This window comes from Anoplopoma fimbria, chromosome 13, assembly GCF_027596085.1.
Source record: "Anoplopoma fimbria isolate UVic2021 breed Golden Eagle Sablefish chromosome 13, Afim_UVic_2022, whole genome shotgun sequence".
Classification (NCBI taxonomy): Eukaryota; Metazoa; Chordata; class Actinopteri; order Perciformes; family Anoplopomatidae; genus Anoplopoma; species Anoplopoma fimbria.
Window position 1 is genome coordinate 5,730,507 of NC_072461.1, and position 17,206 is coordinate 5,747,712.

The following is a 17,206-nucleotide window of genomic DNA, read 5'->3' on the forward strand; positions in this document are numbered from 1 at the left end:
TAACTCTGTATACAAACATTCCTTTCACACACCCTTACCTCATGGTAAACATGATTGTTATATTCGTATTAGTCTGTTGCAATTATTGTTTTCGTAGTAATTTGCCTCTGCACTATACTTTTGCTCTGGTTTATGCCTTAAGATGCTTGTTTAAGAAAGGAGATGCACTTATGACTTCTGGTGACTAGTAGTTCTCTTGAATACCTATGTTGAATACACTTCCTGTAAGTCGCTTTGGATAAAAGCGTCTGCTAAATGACTGTAATGTAATGTAAATGTAATGTAAACAGACAAATATGTGTAGGGTTGTTTATATTGGGGAGAGTATTTGTCTGCCAGACATCTGATCAGTCTGACCCCTCCAGACTGATATAAGCCTAACTAATCCCACAACCCATCTCTGTAAATACTGCACAGTTAGGGGTACCGAGTTACGGCAGTAGCCTCATCTTTCTCAAGGTTTCTAGCTAGTGCTATAGGGATTTAGTTTAATTCACTGCCTAACCAGTAATGGTAGTATTCTACCCAGATAAGTATATTAAAGCTCATTTGTGATTTGTCAAATGTGTTCAAATGGAAAGCATACAGGGACCCCAGACAGACCAAAACTTAGATGCTTTTCCCTATTAACTGTTTCTCCACATTGTTTGATACGGATAGAGATTACTTTCCCAAGGAAACCAGGTGCTTTACCAAAACATTTTCCATGGAAACCTGGAATCAAATCCATTAAAAAAGAAATATATTCAATTTTGTCTTGATTTGATACAACTATCTCTCCATAATTGAGTGTACTGTATAGAGAATACCACTGAAGGCCTTTGTGGAATCCAGAGATGGGCTTACTATCCTGTATCTCCTGTCTGAGCTCAGTCACCGTTTATAACTGCTCGCCTCCACAGTGGAAAATATTCCTCCCTGCCTACCAGCCAACCAGACAGACAGACAGGAAGCTCACAACAAACGATTGTCAATCCTAAGAGATAAACGGAGAGAAATCTGGCTTCAGCTGCTCAGAGACATGAACATACACTCAACTGCTTTATGTGGGAGTCAAGTCTGGGTCAATCAAAGAGCGGCCAAATGCAAAGTTTCCTCTGAGACATACAGTACACACATTTCACAGAGATCATCACCCACTTAAGATCAGCTGTTCTTAGTCGTTCCTCCCACCGACTATTTGGAAGCAGAGCGATAAACACTCAAATCACTGAGCTCTCCTTTTCTGTAGCAACACCCTCGGGCCTACATCTCCAGATCAAATGAGCAGGTTGTCATGAACTTTACTGACCACATTCATGCTCCACAGAGGATGAATTTAGAGATTTCCATTCACACCGGACTGAGGACAAACTTTACATTGATCACGGCCCACAACTGGTAAGGCAGTGACATTAGCGAATGTGTTGTTTGCTCAAATACCATGAAACTGTGGTTTGTAGCAAACAATGTCTATAAACACTGGCAGGTCCCAGTCCAACACTGCAGTACACTATGTATTCACTTATGTCGATTAGTGTTTTGAGCTGGTAGGGTGTTGACACTAGTGCTGCCCCCTAAGAGTCAATGACTCCAGTCAAGACCTGGAGTATATATTGTGTCACTCAATTGATTTCTGTTTTCTGTGTTGGCGTTTTCTGTGTTGGCGCTTCCAGCTCCGGTGAGACTGGAAGTGAATTTGGCTAAACTACTTTTGAACCAGATGCTGGAACAACCTCCTCTGCTATAGTCCAGGTTGCCAGCAGCCCAACAGGAGTGAAGCTTCAGCCATAGTTGACATTTTAAAAAATGGCAAACATGCTTAAATCACGGAAAGATGGCACCAGGTTTTCAGTGCAGTCCCACTGTGCAATACACAAGATAAATGGATAAGCTGCTTGCAGCTGGAAAAATTCAAACAAACTGTGCACAGTAGTGAGACAGTTCCAGGAAAAAATGAAATATTAAATCTTTTGAAATGCATTTCTTTTTCTGGTTTTGATTGAACTTTTGGCAGTAGTTGCATTAGCTTTCCAACATTGTAGTATGATTGGTCTATATGTAGTCTCATTTACTGCATAAAAAATGGCAAGGTAAATATTTTTGTGTGTGTGTATGTGTGATATTGCCAACAGTCTTTCGACATCAGCAGTTTTCATGTCAGACCAATACATAAGCTCAAGGGTCATGACACTGAGTTAAGTGAATAATGAGTTCTGCATGGATGGTGCCCTTCCTAACACTTCCGTGCAATTATGCACCCATAAATCCAGAAGCACAAATAAGACAAAGAAAAACAGATACACACACACTGTTTTTGGTGGAATAAATTCTTTGCATTTGCAATGCTTTACCTCCTTCCTCTCTAGCAGAGAGAACTTGTTCTGTGGGAATAAATGAACACAGGGTGTAAAGAGAAAAGGGTGAAGGACAGCAAAGATCACAGAATGATGGGGTGAAGAGAAGAAAGGATGGTGGGAAAGGATTGATGAAAGACAAATGAATCACAATTAAACTGAACCTCAACTTATGTTTAATCAAATGTAGTGTGTGTATGTGTGTGTGTACTCTTGCTGTTGCTACCCATATATCAGTGACCAGAGGCAGAGCTTTAGCATTTGCAGGGTCCCAAGGGGAGTTCAAAGCATCTGGTCCATTCAGCACAGACTAAAGCATGACCCAACGTCAATACTTCCCCGCCCCCACACACTCTCCCTACACCTCTATCCCTCTTCCTCTCTAGGTCAATGCACTGTATATATCTTCCACTATTTATTTATTTTCTGCTGTATTTCATTCAATTTGCTTACTTGCATTGGGGTTACCCTAATATTTACTTTGGAATTGTTTGAGTATCACATATCAAGTATGTGTAACAGTTCAAAAGATTACACAAATACATTCTATAAGAAACCACTAACACAACCAGGACTGCGTGACAGTGATTGCCACTTCACAAAATCATGTTTTTTGGGGCTTCTAGAAGGAACAACCCAGCTCTTGCAGTTGCAATCATGTTTTTATTTATTATTTTTTTTACTTTTTTCACTGACATTTGCAAACCAATTAAAATACCAACCAAGGTATGATAACCCTGCCTCAAAACTTTACATTGAATTTTGTGATAAAAGTGAAGAAAAAAATAAAACACCCAAGAAAAGACAGCTTATAATAACTGAATAAACTACAGGCAGACAGATGATTCACAGTGAGTTAAGCAGGCGTTTACTCACAGTGTCCTGCTCCTGCTCCTGTATGCTTCTATGTCCTGGGACAATATACAGTTTATTAGACATCCGCTGCCACTTATTGAGCTCTTTGTGTGATAGGTCCGTCAGTAATGAAGCAACGTCATCACGCACTGAGCCGCAGAGTTGGTTCAACAGAAGTAATTCACTTAATTTACTTCGTTACTTAATTAATGAGTTAATTACTTCTGTTTGCAAAGGTCTTTCTTCGTGTAATTTAAATTATTACTTATGAGGGAGGGAAACCCTTAACAGAAAATATTTTACTCAAGTGACACATTGTGATCGTGTTAATGTTATGTTGAAAAAAAAATCTTAGACACAATAACTTCATGTTTTAATATATATTTTTTCCACATAGGATAATATCCACGATCGCACGCTCCACGGTCGGTCAAATATAGCATCACGTCACACTGGCATGATGGGCTCGTTGTAATGAAAGTGTCCTCATCCGTCCACATTCTATCTTTATTTTGTTGTATAGTATGTGTATTTATTGTCTGTGTCTGTGTAGTTGTATAGTATGTGTATTTATTGTCTGTGTAGTTGTATAGTATGTGTATTTATTGTCTGTGTCTGTGTAGCTGTATAGTATGTGTATTTATTGTCTGTGTATTTATTGTCTGTAGTTGTATAGTATGTGTATTTATTGTCTGTGTAGTTGTATAGTATGTGTATTTATTGTCTGTGTAGTTGTATAGTATGTGTATTTATTGTCTGTGTCTGTGTGTGTATTTATTGTCTGTGTAGTTGTATAGTATGTGTATTTATTGTCTGTGTAGTTGTATAGTATGTGTATTTATTGTCTGTGTAGTTGTATAGTATGTGTATTTATTGTCTGTGTAGTTGTATAGTATGTGTATTTATTGTCTGTGTAGTTGTATAGTATGTGTATTTATTGTCTGTGTAGTTGTATAGTATGTGTATATTGTCTGTGTATGTGTAGTTGTATAGTTGTTTATTGTCTGTGTAGTTGTATAGTATGTGTATTTATTGTCTGTGTCTGTGTAGTTGTATAGTATGTGTATTTATTGTCTGTGTAGTTGTATAGTATGTGTATTTATTGTCTGTGTAGTTGTATAGTATGTGTATTTATTGTCTGTGTAGTTGTATAGTATGTGTATTTATTGTCTGTGTAGTTGTATAGTATGTGTATTTATTGTCTGTGTAGCTGTATAGTATGTATTTATTGTCTGTGTGTATTTATTGTCTGTGTCTGTGTAGTTGAGCTGCTGCAACACTTGAATTTCCCCCATGGGGATCAATAAAGGAATATAATAATAATAAAGCAGAGCAGCGTCCTGCCAGGTGACAAGAGGCCAGTTCTGCCTGTTAACTGGTTATTATGAATCTCCAGTTTCAGGTGGGCGCAGCCTTGGTTTCACTGCAAGGGCCAAGGCTTCCCAGCATGGTGATGTAATCTCGCTCACTTAAACAAGACACACTCATGCATGTGTCTGTCATAAAGTTGTGTTTTTCTGGACAGAAACGCACTGAAGGGATCACATTGTTTGACTGGGTTGACAGCGATGCTTCGCCCATGGTCTTGTAGTTTAACACCAGTCCCACAAACACCAGCTACCAGCAAAAGGCCTAAAACCTTTTCAAACTCGGATCCAAATGAGAAGGACAGGTGTCACGTGCATCTTTAATGAGGAACACATACAGTTTTCTTACTACACAAGTGTGAACTTTTGAGCTTTTGCTTTAGTTATATGATTCACCATCTCCCTCTAGTGGCCATTTGATGCAAATAAATACAAAATAACCATATTCCCATACACACACACCCACACACCGTGCTTCCTACTCCACATCTACCTACCTGCTAAAGTTAATTTATCAGATTACCTTTCCTGTCCAGCAGAATCCATGGTTCTATAAATTTGTTGATTTTGTGTTTTTGAAATGTCTCTTAAAATACAATTGTAATGAAAATGCCTCATCACAAAGCTGAAAACAGGACAGTTTTTTCTGAGTTCATGAAAAGTGAACATTTTAGAGATACGAGATTCTCCACTACAGCAATGCTTTAAACATATGATCTTTGTCAGGTAGATGGTTACGAGGCTGCAAGTAAAGGACCCAGATAAAGACAGGCAGACAGGAACAGTTCAGTGATTTATTGAAAGGTGAAGATACAAAGCTTACTGGCATCAATGGAAAGTCCAAACAGAAGTAACAGAAAATCCTGGGTGAACTGGAACAGGGCAGGCGAGGTACTCATAAGATTCAGGTTCCAGATGGCATCATACAGCACCAATGAGCTGAGAGCAAGGTGAAGATGGGATGGTATAAATACTGTCGGGGTAATTGGGGAATGAGGAACAGGTGAGCAGGTGGATGGAAGAGTCATGTGACTGACACTCATGAAAAGTCTGAGGCATCTTGTGGATGGATGGAGAATGGCAAACCTGTAGAGTTGATGACTGGGCCTGGGGGAAGAGAGGTGAAGGGAGGGACAGGAAGGCAGCATGGGCACAAAAAAGCAAGAGAGGCAGACAATCAGACGTGTCTTTTAATTAGAAGTATTCAAAATAAAGTCAGTTAATTGCCAAATATTCACTTAAACAGAGGCATTTAATGGATATGGTATATCTTGGTGAGATATAATCTGAAAAAAGGTCAAAGGAAAGGGGATGAAGAAGAGTGATTTATGAGGTCAAAAGTCACAATGTAGCCCCCACAACAACACTTACAGAACTCACCCAGTGTGACCTCTCCATTATCTGTTTTACGTACTAAAAAATAATAAAATTGAAAGAAAAAAAATACAGCACTTAATGTGGTATGATATCAAAGTATGCAAGGGACCTTGCCCATGTGAGGGGTGTTTCACTCTTCCATATGGCAGTTACAGCTGCTCCAACTGTCATTCACCAATTATCCACATGGTTCACTGTTCATTCAACTTCAGCCCCAGAATTTGGAAATATGCTTTCCTACCTTCATATTCCCAAACACTGAAATATTGGACTGCTGCTAAACGACAACATGAAGATACAAAGCAGATCTAAATCAAAATCCAACATTCAGTTTTATCACCATGAACCAGATTTTTCCTCTAATAACTCATGTGGTGCAGATCTGAAACTATATATAGCTCACCGTATAACTTATGTCATTAATCACTCCAAAAAATCCAGGCCAGTGGTTTTGGCTGACCTTTGTTTTCCACATGAAGAGAAAAAAAAACTGAAAAAATATTGTAAGTAAAGTATATAAGAAGATAGTTACATGTGTTCTGAATTGTTAGATGTGGACTGGCTGTACTTTACTTTAACCACAGTTTATGTACCAGAGCCTGAGTCTCTTTCTTTAACCACTCTGCTGCTGCCATGCATGCGTAGCTATTGGAGAAATAAAGAACACTTGCCTCAAATGTTGTCACTGAACATAATCTGGGGTTTTGCAATCTGTAAAATACAAGTGTAATCATGTGTGCTCCTTTCAGATTGATGAAAATGTGACAAAAGGTGGATTCAGAGTGTTTAATCGTTACATAAACTAACATGACAAAGTGCTACCCCAACATTTCCTCACCTTCGTTCCCCCATAATGTTTGTAGGTATGAAACGAACAGATGCACAAGTATCAAATGTTAAAACACAGATGATACAGACAATACACCAAGTGTTAACAGATGTGAATCAAGAGTTACTATAATTTTTAAGAACAACCAGTTAAGAGCAAGAGGAGTTGCTATTAATTCCCTGGAGTGATTCTGTTATCTGTCTAAAAAGAAAGGATTTTTAAAAAGTTTAATAAATTAACGAGACAATAATTATTATTATTATGAGAATAATAATAATTCAGCAAACATCTTTGGTCAAATGTGTGCTGTAGATACATTTATTTTACTGGTGCTTCTTTTCCTTTAGTGTGATTTTGAATGACACACTCACTCAGATCTCTGGCAACAACACTGTAGCATTTACACACAACAAAAATAGTTCAGTTACTTCTTTTATATGCACAGGAATAGTGTAAGGAAACAGTGGAGCAGTTATTACAAAGCACTGTGTCCACACAGAGCAAGACATATTAAAGTCACCACAAGGAAAATGTTAACAGAATGTTGTTCTATGAGACACATTTGACCCTGCCTGAGTCTTTTGGCTAGTATTCACAGCATATCTCAACTGTTCATCATACCACGTCTTTCCCTGCCAAAGAAAAGTTGCGGAGGTCCACGCTGCCCGAAGGAACTACTACAACAAGACAAGAATTGAATATGTATACTTTAAATACTATAAAAACATCCTCACAGCCGTAAGTTATTGCTGTGCTTTCTTTCCTTCAAGTTATTTTAGCAATGTTTGTGTGATATGAGTCAGAATGAACAGTAATCTTTTGGGGATTAAATCGTCCCATTTTCCCATTAAGGTGGATATAGATGTCTTCTTTTCCGTTTGCAGCAGATAACACATGAAGTGTGTCTAGATTAACCAAACGTTTCATCTCAGAACCTGACATCACAGTTTCATATAGCTAAACTAAGAATCTCATCTGCACAAGCTTTGGCCCCAAACTCATGAAAATATGTTGTTACATTTATCATTTTTTAGAAAACAACCAAAAGATGACTGCACCCCATGCTGACTTTTAGGGTGCACCAGTCCCTGTCAAAGTCTGACAAACACACGTATGCACGCTGCATACCAGAGCCAGGTGTTGTTGTTTCATTTTGCATACAAACCTTTCTACAGTTATCTAAGCAACAGAGTGGTATACATGATTCATTTTGGTGGAGAAATATTTTGTCCACATGCAAAACAAGTCTGAGCCTGTGAGTTGTGTTCTGTGGTGACAAATTATAACAAAAAGTACACAGGTAATTATTGTCCAACCAAGTCCAGCTGGTCATGGGAGTAGCTCCACAGCCGCAAAGACTTCTGATGAGAAGTTTAGGCTGACAAAAATATTATTCTCCATTGCCTCAACACTGTCCTCTAAGCAGACACTGTCATGTTTGATGAGGCTGCTTTCAGATGTGGGACTGATGACGATTATGCGCGGGACACCCTGAGGAGACCTGGGATCAGTGGATGGGATTTTTCCAAAATTCAGTGAATCAAAAGAGTCGCTCTTGTGGTAATCGCCGATGCTGCCTTTCCTATCCCAAGCATCCGAAATCTCACTGTTCAGACTCTGGCTGCGCCTCCTCGTAAGAACCAGTAAGGGGAGAGAGGCGACTGTGAGAGAACTGGAAACCAGTTCATGGTCACAGGTGCTCGATGGTTCTCTCATGGTAGATGGGTGCTGGCAATGTGAAAAAGAAAAGGTTTTCTCAATAACCCAAAACACATGTAAGCTGAAATCACAGTTTTTATATTTTGTGTTTCTCACCTTCTCCAATGCTTGGGTCTTCGGCTGTAATTGTTTCTTATAGGACCGGCCTCTGGAAGACTGTCTGTATGACGGTATGCTCCTGAAGGAGTCACCTGACTTCCTTCCCAAAGGCTCCATCTCTACATCCTTTAACACCTGCAGGACCGAGCAGAGTTAATGTGAGCTGAACTGAATGACAACTGAAAGGAAATAATTAAAGAGGAATTCACCTCAGATACATAAAGCATGTTATTTAACTTCACCTAAAAACAGGAATATAAAAGTAAAACTCAAAATGTGTGATCAGTGAGAGCCCATACAAGACATCATATAGAACAACAAAATACAGGTAAAAAAAAGTTTACCATGTCAGGGCACGCAGTGATAAAGTGAGTCCTTGATGCTGTAGACTGCCTGCTGATGATGGAGTCCCTGAAAGAGGACTCACTGATGGAGGAGGAGATGCATTCCTTTCGAGGAGTGGGAGACAGAAACCTCAGGCAGGTAAACTTCTCTGCCAGAGTCATCCTAATGAAATACAGAAAAACAGGAACAAAAACAATTTATTTGGTTTTACTTTCAAAGAGGGATATGAGGAACTATGATTTCCAAAACAAGATAAGATAAAGAGTGAAGGAATAATAGAAAACATGACACAGATTCACAATTTACCTGTACTTGTTGTGTATGATAGCATAGATAAAAGGATTGTAGATGGCTGAGGCTTTTGCTATGATAGCAGGGACAGCCTTGGAGTAGGGCGACAGGATGTCGGCATGACTGAATGAGACAGAACAACAGGAGTTTAAAAAAAACTGTCGTGGCATCACCGCAACTCAAAGTTTACTTTTTCTTTCTATATTTGGTAACATATTGGACGGCGTAAACTTGATCAGGGATTAGCAAAAATGTGCCAACTGCCACAGAGGGGTGGATCAGTCTATCTGATCTGCATGTGTGTGTGTTGTTTGTTTGTGTCTGTGTATGTCTGCGTGTGTGTGTCTATGGCAACCTCTCCCCTGTGAGCGAGCAGGGGAAAGATTTCAAAGTTACATAACTACACCTCATCCTTCTGTATTTCCCAGGAGATACATGGTTTAGTGAATGTTGTGATGGGTTGGATAAGCAGAGGACTTATGAGAACTTCACCGTCTGTTGATATGTCACTCATCCAGGGGTACTTGACCTCCAGTTATTACATTACATAATGACACATTCAACAACATTTTGGGAATATTTTTACCCAGATGACCAGCAGTCTAAGGCAGAGTGTAGCAGGGCAGTTATGGAACTTTAGCATTACTGCTATAATATTGTATATCTGCTGAAAGTAGGTTTATTTAATGTTTCCAGCTGAGCCTCATTTAATTCTTAATTCTCCATGAATTATTTCCGCTTAAAGCCTTGATTGTCACATTTTGGCTGTAGCCATCTTGTTTTTTGCAACCACAGGTGACTCGAGAGGGTGGAGCTAAGTACATATGCTGAATAAGAACTGAGGTGACCAAAAATGTTGTAATTCAATTTTTTGAACTTAAAACACACTGCGCAAGGTTTAAAGTTGTAAGACGAAAACACAGCCAACTCCAAGACCAGACAACACTGTGGTAGTGACCTGTCAATAACAAGGTAGCCACTTCCTAAAGCATACCCTGCTTTATTGTCTATTTTACTCTTAATGGAACCATAATTTGCTTTAAATGAACATGATGCGGTATTAAAAAGGCCTAGAAACTAGCGATTTAGACCATAAACTCATGTCTGTTTAAATTATATAATTTGGGTTGTTAACCCTACTACATGTGCTGCCTTACTAATTCCACAAATTCCATGTAAAATGTATTGAGCAACATGTTTAGCATGTTTAAACGCAGAGCACACTACACACAGTGCCACTGGTAGACTCAGGTATTCAGCTCTTACATGCATTAAAAGGTAAATGGTTGGAATCCTCAGAGTACACTGATCACAACATAGCAGGGATGCTATTATAGAGGGAACATGTATAAGATAAAGAATACTATCTAGAAATGTACAAGCACACTAAAACCAATTCAGCAGAAAATAATCTTATCTATGAAAGGAGTCTTACCCGGCCCAGGAAATCAGTGTGACACAGGCGTACGGTGACCAGGAGAGGACATAAACCACAATGACAACAAAGGCGATCTTTGCCAACTTCCACTCACTCCTCATGGACTTCTGCTTGATCAGGGTGGATTTCCTCACCTGAGTCCCCAGACGCTCCACCTCCCTGTAGATATAGGGGATTTGTAAGGATATAGGCAGAAAATCTACATTGACTGAGATGTATAGCACAGTTTTTAGACATAGTTTACACAGCTATCTCCTAACGTGTGTACCAAATACTAATGTATCTAAAGATGCATAGTAAGTAGAGTAAATACAGTAAGTAACAAAATAAAAGTGGGTCGTTTTACACGGAGTGCTAGAAGCACAGCATAGAAAAGCAAATCAAAATGTATCTATGGATTATTTAACAGTGGTATTCTGTAATTCATGGACATTTATCCACACTCATATTTATTGCATGTATCTCCACCCGCAGTCCACAAGCAAAAACCACATTATATTCAAATACTCTCGGATATAAGAGTTACATTACCTGCTAGTCTTCCGTACAGCCAGAAACATAAAAAAATAGCAGTAAAAGATGATTCCCAGTGGAATGAAGAAAACAAAACAGCACAGCATCATTGTGTAGCTCCTGTTGGCCAATGTGTACGTGACATAATCCCATGTACAAGATGTCATCAGGCCCTCCGGGATATAGGAGCCTACAGGGGTGAAGTGAAATCATAGGAAGTAAGATATCAGGGGAAACAGTAGGTTAAGATTCTAGTGACATGAGTAATTGCTGGTGGATCAGTTACATCAATCGCTACATCAGCTTTTCTACAGCCTGTTTCTGTTAGACTCTTACATAACATGTACTGTATTAATGAGCTTCAGCTCTGTGGCATGAGATGAAAACTCACTCCAGCCAACAAGAGGAGCCAGACTCCAAGCCAAAGAGTAAAGCCAGACCATGAGGATGGCCAGCGTGGTTCTTCGTTTGGAGCCCCAGTGAATAGTCTGCAGGGGCTTGGTGATAACCAGGTAACGGTCGATAGAGATGGCCAGTAGGTTTATCATGGAGGCGATGCCAAACAAGGCGCCGCAGAACGCGTACATCTTACAGCCTGCAGAGAAGGAACGCATACAAACATATCAACGTGTTAACAAGAGCAAAATACTGTTTCATCTTATGTCATTTAGATAAAAGTACGATCTTAAATCAATTGTTAAAGAAAGAAGAGTGTTACCCATCTCTCCAAACGCCCATTCCTTGTAGAGACAGTTGATGAAGAAAATGGGGGACTGTGTGAAAGCCATGAGGAAGTCACTGACTGCCAGGTTCATGATGAAGTAGTTAGGCAGGTTACGGAGTTTCTTGTTGCTACACACACACACACACACACACACACACACACACACACACACACACACACACACACACACACACACACACACACACACACACACACACACACACACACACACACACACACAGAGTGTAAAGGAAGGGAAGAGTTATTGCCAGTGGTAACAATACACACGTTTTGCTCTTAATTCACTTGGTTTAGTCAACACCTGAGATCTTTTAACTAAAGTTTAGTTATTTATTTTATTACTTTATTATTCTTTAGTTTATGTTTATGTCAGCAGAGCAGGGAAGTGTGCTTCAGGACATCTATTGCTACATTATGAGCAAGATTTGATTTTGTTTGTGATATTATATTCAGTTATTATTAATAAGTGGTAGGTGGGCAATCTATTGGCATTTTATATAATAGTGTAATGATCGTTCCTCTGAGCCACTGTAGAACTAGATGTGCAGCCAATAAATATGTATATACTGTAAATTGAACAAACTTTTAAATTGAAAAGCATGTTCAAAAGGCTTGTTTCCTTTTCTTAGATAGACTTTGAAGAGCTGACGGATGTGCTCAGGCATAAGTTAGCTTCTCCCTTAGTTGTGTGTTGTACCAAATGTCTGTCAGTCATTCTTTCTTTAGGGGAAGGAAAAAGGGTCAGTTAACGTGTCATGTATCTTCTTTGAATGCATATGTCAATAAACACAGGGCTGTTTAATCCTCAGCATGGATCAGTAAGAAGCTCTTTGCTGAACTGGTCAACTCTGTGTGAACCTTCATTCATAGCAGCTTGATTAAGCAGCATATTGACCTGATGTCTACCTCCACAGCTTTTCATTGATTAATCTCTGTTTCTCAACTGTTGAATCAAAAATGGCTGCTCTCTGATCGAACACCAAACCATCAGGTGAGGTAATCCTTTGAATATCTTTATGAAATGTATGTGTATTTAAGTGTTTGTCTGTTTTTATATCACTGGTGTTGTTTTGTTTCCGTGACCAAGAGGCTGTGTGTGCACATAGCTATTACTACAGCACTTACTTCATTCCTGGAAAATCATGACATCTCACCTGAGAGACAATTATCCCCCCACTCTCTCTTTCTTGCTGTGTAGGTGTGTCTGTGTGTAGGTGTGTCTGTGTGTAGGTGTGTCTGTGTGTTTTTGTGTGTAAATTAATTTTCTTGGAACTCATAACATCATGCACATTTCTGATTGAGGAAACACAAATTATCAGCACAACACAATGCCCAACCCATCTAATCTATCCACCGTTATGGGCAGATGAAATCTAAAAGCTTCTGACAATCCCCGGACCACACACACACACACACACACACACACACACACACACACTTTCTATCTCTGACCCACTTTCTGTGAAACCGTTAATGTTAGTAGCACAATTCGAGGCCAACGGCAGTTCTAATTACACAACAAATAACGTACATTCATCCATTTCTCAACAAATGTTTATAATTTAAGAGTCACTCATCTTGCAGAATGACATGAATGTGACTTTAAATGGACTGTGTGAATTTCACAAATGATTTAAATTGCATTGTAAATTTGATTTATGAGGGGGAAAAATATAATAGAAATTAGACACATTTCAGACCAACTTAAAAATAAATAAATTAAACCAATTTAAAATAACATTTTTACACTGCATACAAATAATTACATTTGTGTAAGAGCACAATTAAAAGCCTCAGTTGTGATCCTATATCACTGCTATAATATTAAAGATGGTCTTCACAATATCTCTCAAGAGTGCAGGACCAATTTACTCTGATTAACTCCTCATTCTACTTAAATGATGTTTTGACCAGAACACTAACATGCAAGATTATTTCACTGATAATCGCCCCTTTGGTCCTCTTGAGAGTAAATTACATGGAAAATACTGAACCTTACAATGCAGTGAATTAAAGACAGCAATAATGCATTCCTTACAATCGAAGTCCACAAAAATAACACAAACTCCTTTAGCTTACACATCCACACAACCCAGTCCCTCTGTCTGTCTCTCTGTGAGGCCATAACATATCTGAGTGTTTATAACATCCCCTCAGGGCTCTGATTAAAATAAAGAGACCCACATTAAAAAAATGATAAGGGCTCCCTTGAAGAGAACAGGCACACACAATAATAAAAAAATGAAAATCTGAAAAAAAAAAAAAAAAAAATCCCTTGCACAAACCCACCTATAGACGGCGAACATAACCAGTGCGTTGCCAGTGATGCCCAGCGTCCCGATGACAAAGACAAATAAGGCAACGATGTAGTGAGCATGGTCAGGCACATCCACCTTGGTGAAGAAGCTGCTCTGGGTGTTGGCTTTCTCTGGCTCCATCCTCTCAGTGGACCACATGGTTCGAACACCTCATCAAGACCACCAACCTGGCAGAGTGCAGTGGGTCTAGAACTTTGTAAACTTTGCTTTGCTTGTGTCTCGGCTCCATAGTAGTATCATTTGCACCAGAGATGCGAGGGAGATGTACAGTGTATTCTTCAGATCGTGCTACATTAAGGTCCAGATTGATCAAGATTCACTTCACTGAGGGAAGCCCTTGTTCTTCGTAAACCATCCAGGCAGTACTCTGTACTGAATATGAAGGAGCAGCTGATCTCAACTTTGTGAAGTCCATATGTTCACTTCTGGAGTGAAAGCTAGAAGATTGAAAAGGGTAATCTGTACAAAATGATATATTTTTTTAATGCCAAATGTCAAACGCCAAAAAAACCTGTAATAAACTGTAGAAGGTAAAAAAAAAAAAATCTCTTTACTCTTTTACTTCTTTGTCCAGTAGTGTTAGATGCTAGACGACGTCCACAGCCATGAGGTCATTTGTTATCTCCAAATGTACGAAATGTTGAAGCCACATCCATTCTGTTACTCCACTCTGGTCGGCAGTTCAACAACTTGTCCTCCACCTAATGTTTCCAGTTTGATACTTGGGTTAGTGAGTTGATAATCTACATCCAGTATATTAAATCCCCCTCGTTGCACATTGTCACTCTCCGTCCACTCAGTGTTAGCCTGCAGCCTCCTCACCCGTCACACCAGCTGTGCACCAAGCCTTGAATCAGAGGCCTGTCTCTGATTGTCTTGCCAAATGGTGACTCCTATCCGCTCATCTCTCTCTCTATGTGTCTCTCTCCCTCTGTCCCATGTTGCTCTGTGTTGCTCACTCAGCCCTGCCCTCTTGTCATCCTCTCTCCTCTCCTCAAACACACTTCCATCCTCGCCTCGCTCCCCCCCCCCTCTCTCTCTCTTTCTCTCCCCCACTCTCCATGTAATACAGCCCAGCCCTGAGCTCTCACCCTTTAACTACGAGATCCTTACATAACAGACATCATGTTCACTAACTCTACCAGCATTAACAGCCATTTCAGCTCTGACTTTGTAGACTAGCACATGCACACTACGATGCATGTCACCTTTCATGTCTATTGATTCCTACCTATATGCAATTCAGCACAGCCAGTCAATTAACATGCTGACCAGGCTATGTAACCTCTTGCATGCATGCGAGCACTCACACATGTCCTCTGGTCCAAATAGTGCACGCACAGACTTTTTAAGATCACTCATGAAATCAGACTAATTGGTCTTCCCATTTCAAAAGTATTCTCCACAGCTCTGACTCATAAGGCACGCATCATGATCCAGAACCCACACACACTTCTCACACACAACATGTCATACCTTATCTTTAGCTGTAGGAACAGGTTATTAATGTGCAGAAGGGTCAGCTTTAGGAAAGTCTTAAATGGCACAAAAAAGGAAACAAAAACACTGTAGTACGGTTTGTCTAAATGAGTACATTCAGAGGCTTTATCGAAATCTGCCAATAGGATAGTACAATTGGGAAATAAACATGATAATGAGTAACATCTAATAATAGTTTGTTCAATCTGTGTGTTGTATTGTGGTGAAACCATCAACCTATATTTTAAATATTTTATATATTTATATGTATTTTAATATATTACATACGGTTTGGTTAGTCAATGTATAATTTAAATTTGATAAAGTGTGTATATTAAGAGTACAATACAATAAATATAATTGTATTAATAGTGGTGCTAATATCATCAGGATCCATTTCGGGAGAGCAAACAGGAGAATTTTTATTAAGCCCTTTTCTCAATGATATTCTTAGGATGGCCGACGGGACATCAGAAGGAAGCATGCCTCATCTGCTGGTCATTGCTTTTTATGGTGCTGAACATGCTGTAAAGGAGATGAAGGGAATAGAGGGAGGTGAAGAATTCAGAGCTTAGACAGAGATGTCAACTAAGCCCCTACAGCAAGGGATAGCCTTAATCTGCGCACTGTGCATGCATGTGGATCAGTGTTTGATCTGCCTGGAATAAGAACTTATGTGATACTCTACATGTAACTGTGTGTCCTATGTGTGTGCGTTTGTCCTCAAATGCATGCATGTGTACTTGGGTTTATGCATTTGTGAACTACATCACATTCACACAGCCCGCACGGACAGATGTTTTAAGAGATTACTGTTGTAGGGATCTGCCAGATTTGATGACCTAATCACAGTTACAATGTTTATGTTTATGTCAGCACAGCAGGGAAATATATACCAGCACATCTACTGCTACATGAATGTTGATATAAATGTATTTCAATGAAAATAAACACATTTCAACGATGTAGAATACACTTTTGATTACATAAATCAGGCCAAATTTTATGTTGATTTGCTTCACACTGACTGTGACTGCAAGGCCACTTGTCTTGTTAATACAGTCTGTGCGCCAAGAGTGAATTAAAGAGGGATTAGAGGAAGATGAAAGAGGCAGGACATCCTCCTCATACAACTCTTCTGCACAAAATGACAGCTCCATTCATTTTTTTCTTGAAAAGTATATTGAACTTATTTATAAAGATTTCATTGATTAAGTAGAAATGCTATCTTAAATAATTCTATATTTCAGGAGCTTCTTAGGTCTTTTAAAAATGATTATGTAAAAAAGAAAAAGAGCTAAAAGTAGTTTTGCAATTTTCTTCCTGTAGAAAGCCTGTTGCAGACCTGATTTTTGACAACTCAGTAAAATATATTTTCTGCTTGACAGTACCGGAGTCTATCTCTACTTGTAAGACTTGATTACTAAATTATTATGTTTTCAAAATGGAAAGCATCCTAGGGAAAAATAACTTGTTTTGCCTCAAAAACTGAGGT

At 39.1% G+C, this 17,206-nt stretch overlaps 1 protein-coding gene across 1 annotated transcript; it reads right to left on the bottom strand.

Moving 5' to 3' along the window:
* Window positions 1-8,093: 8,093 nt before the first annotated feature.
* opn4xb (opsin 4xb) lies at window positions 8,094-14,370 on the bottom strand. Its single transcript, XM_054611782.1, has 9 exons — window positions 14,204-14,370; window positions 11,888-12,021; window positions 11,561-11,764; window positions 11,188-11,359; window positions 10,654-10,815; window positions 9,234-9,341; window positions 8,927-9,089; window positions 8,580-8,717; window positions 8,094-8,492 (listed from the first exon to the last, which is right to left on the bottom strand). Exons 1-9 carry the CDS (start codon window positions 14,368-14,370, stop codon window positions 8,094-8,096), a joined length of 1,647 nt encoding a protein of 548 aa, XP_054467757.1.
* Window positions 14,371-17,206: the final 2,836 nt, after the last annotated feature.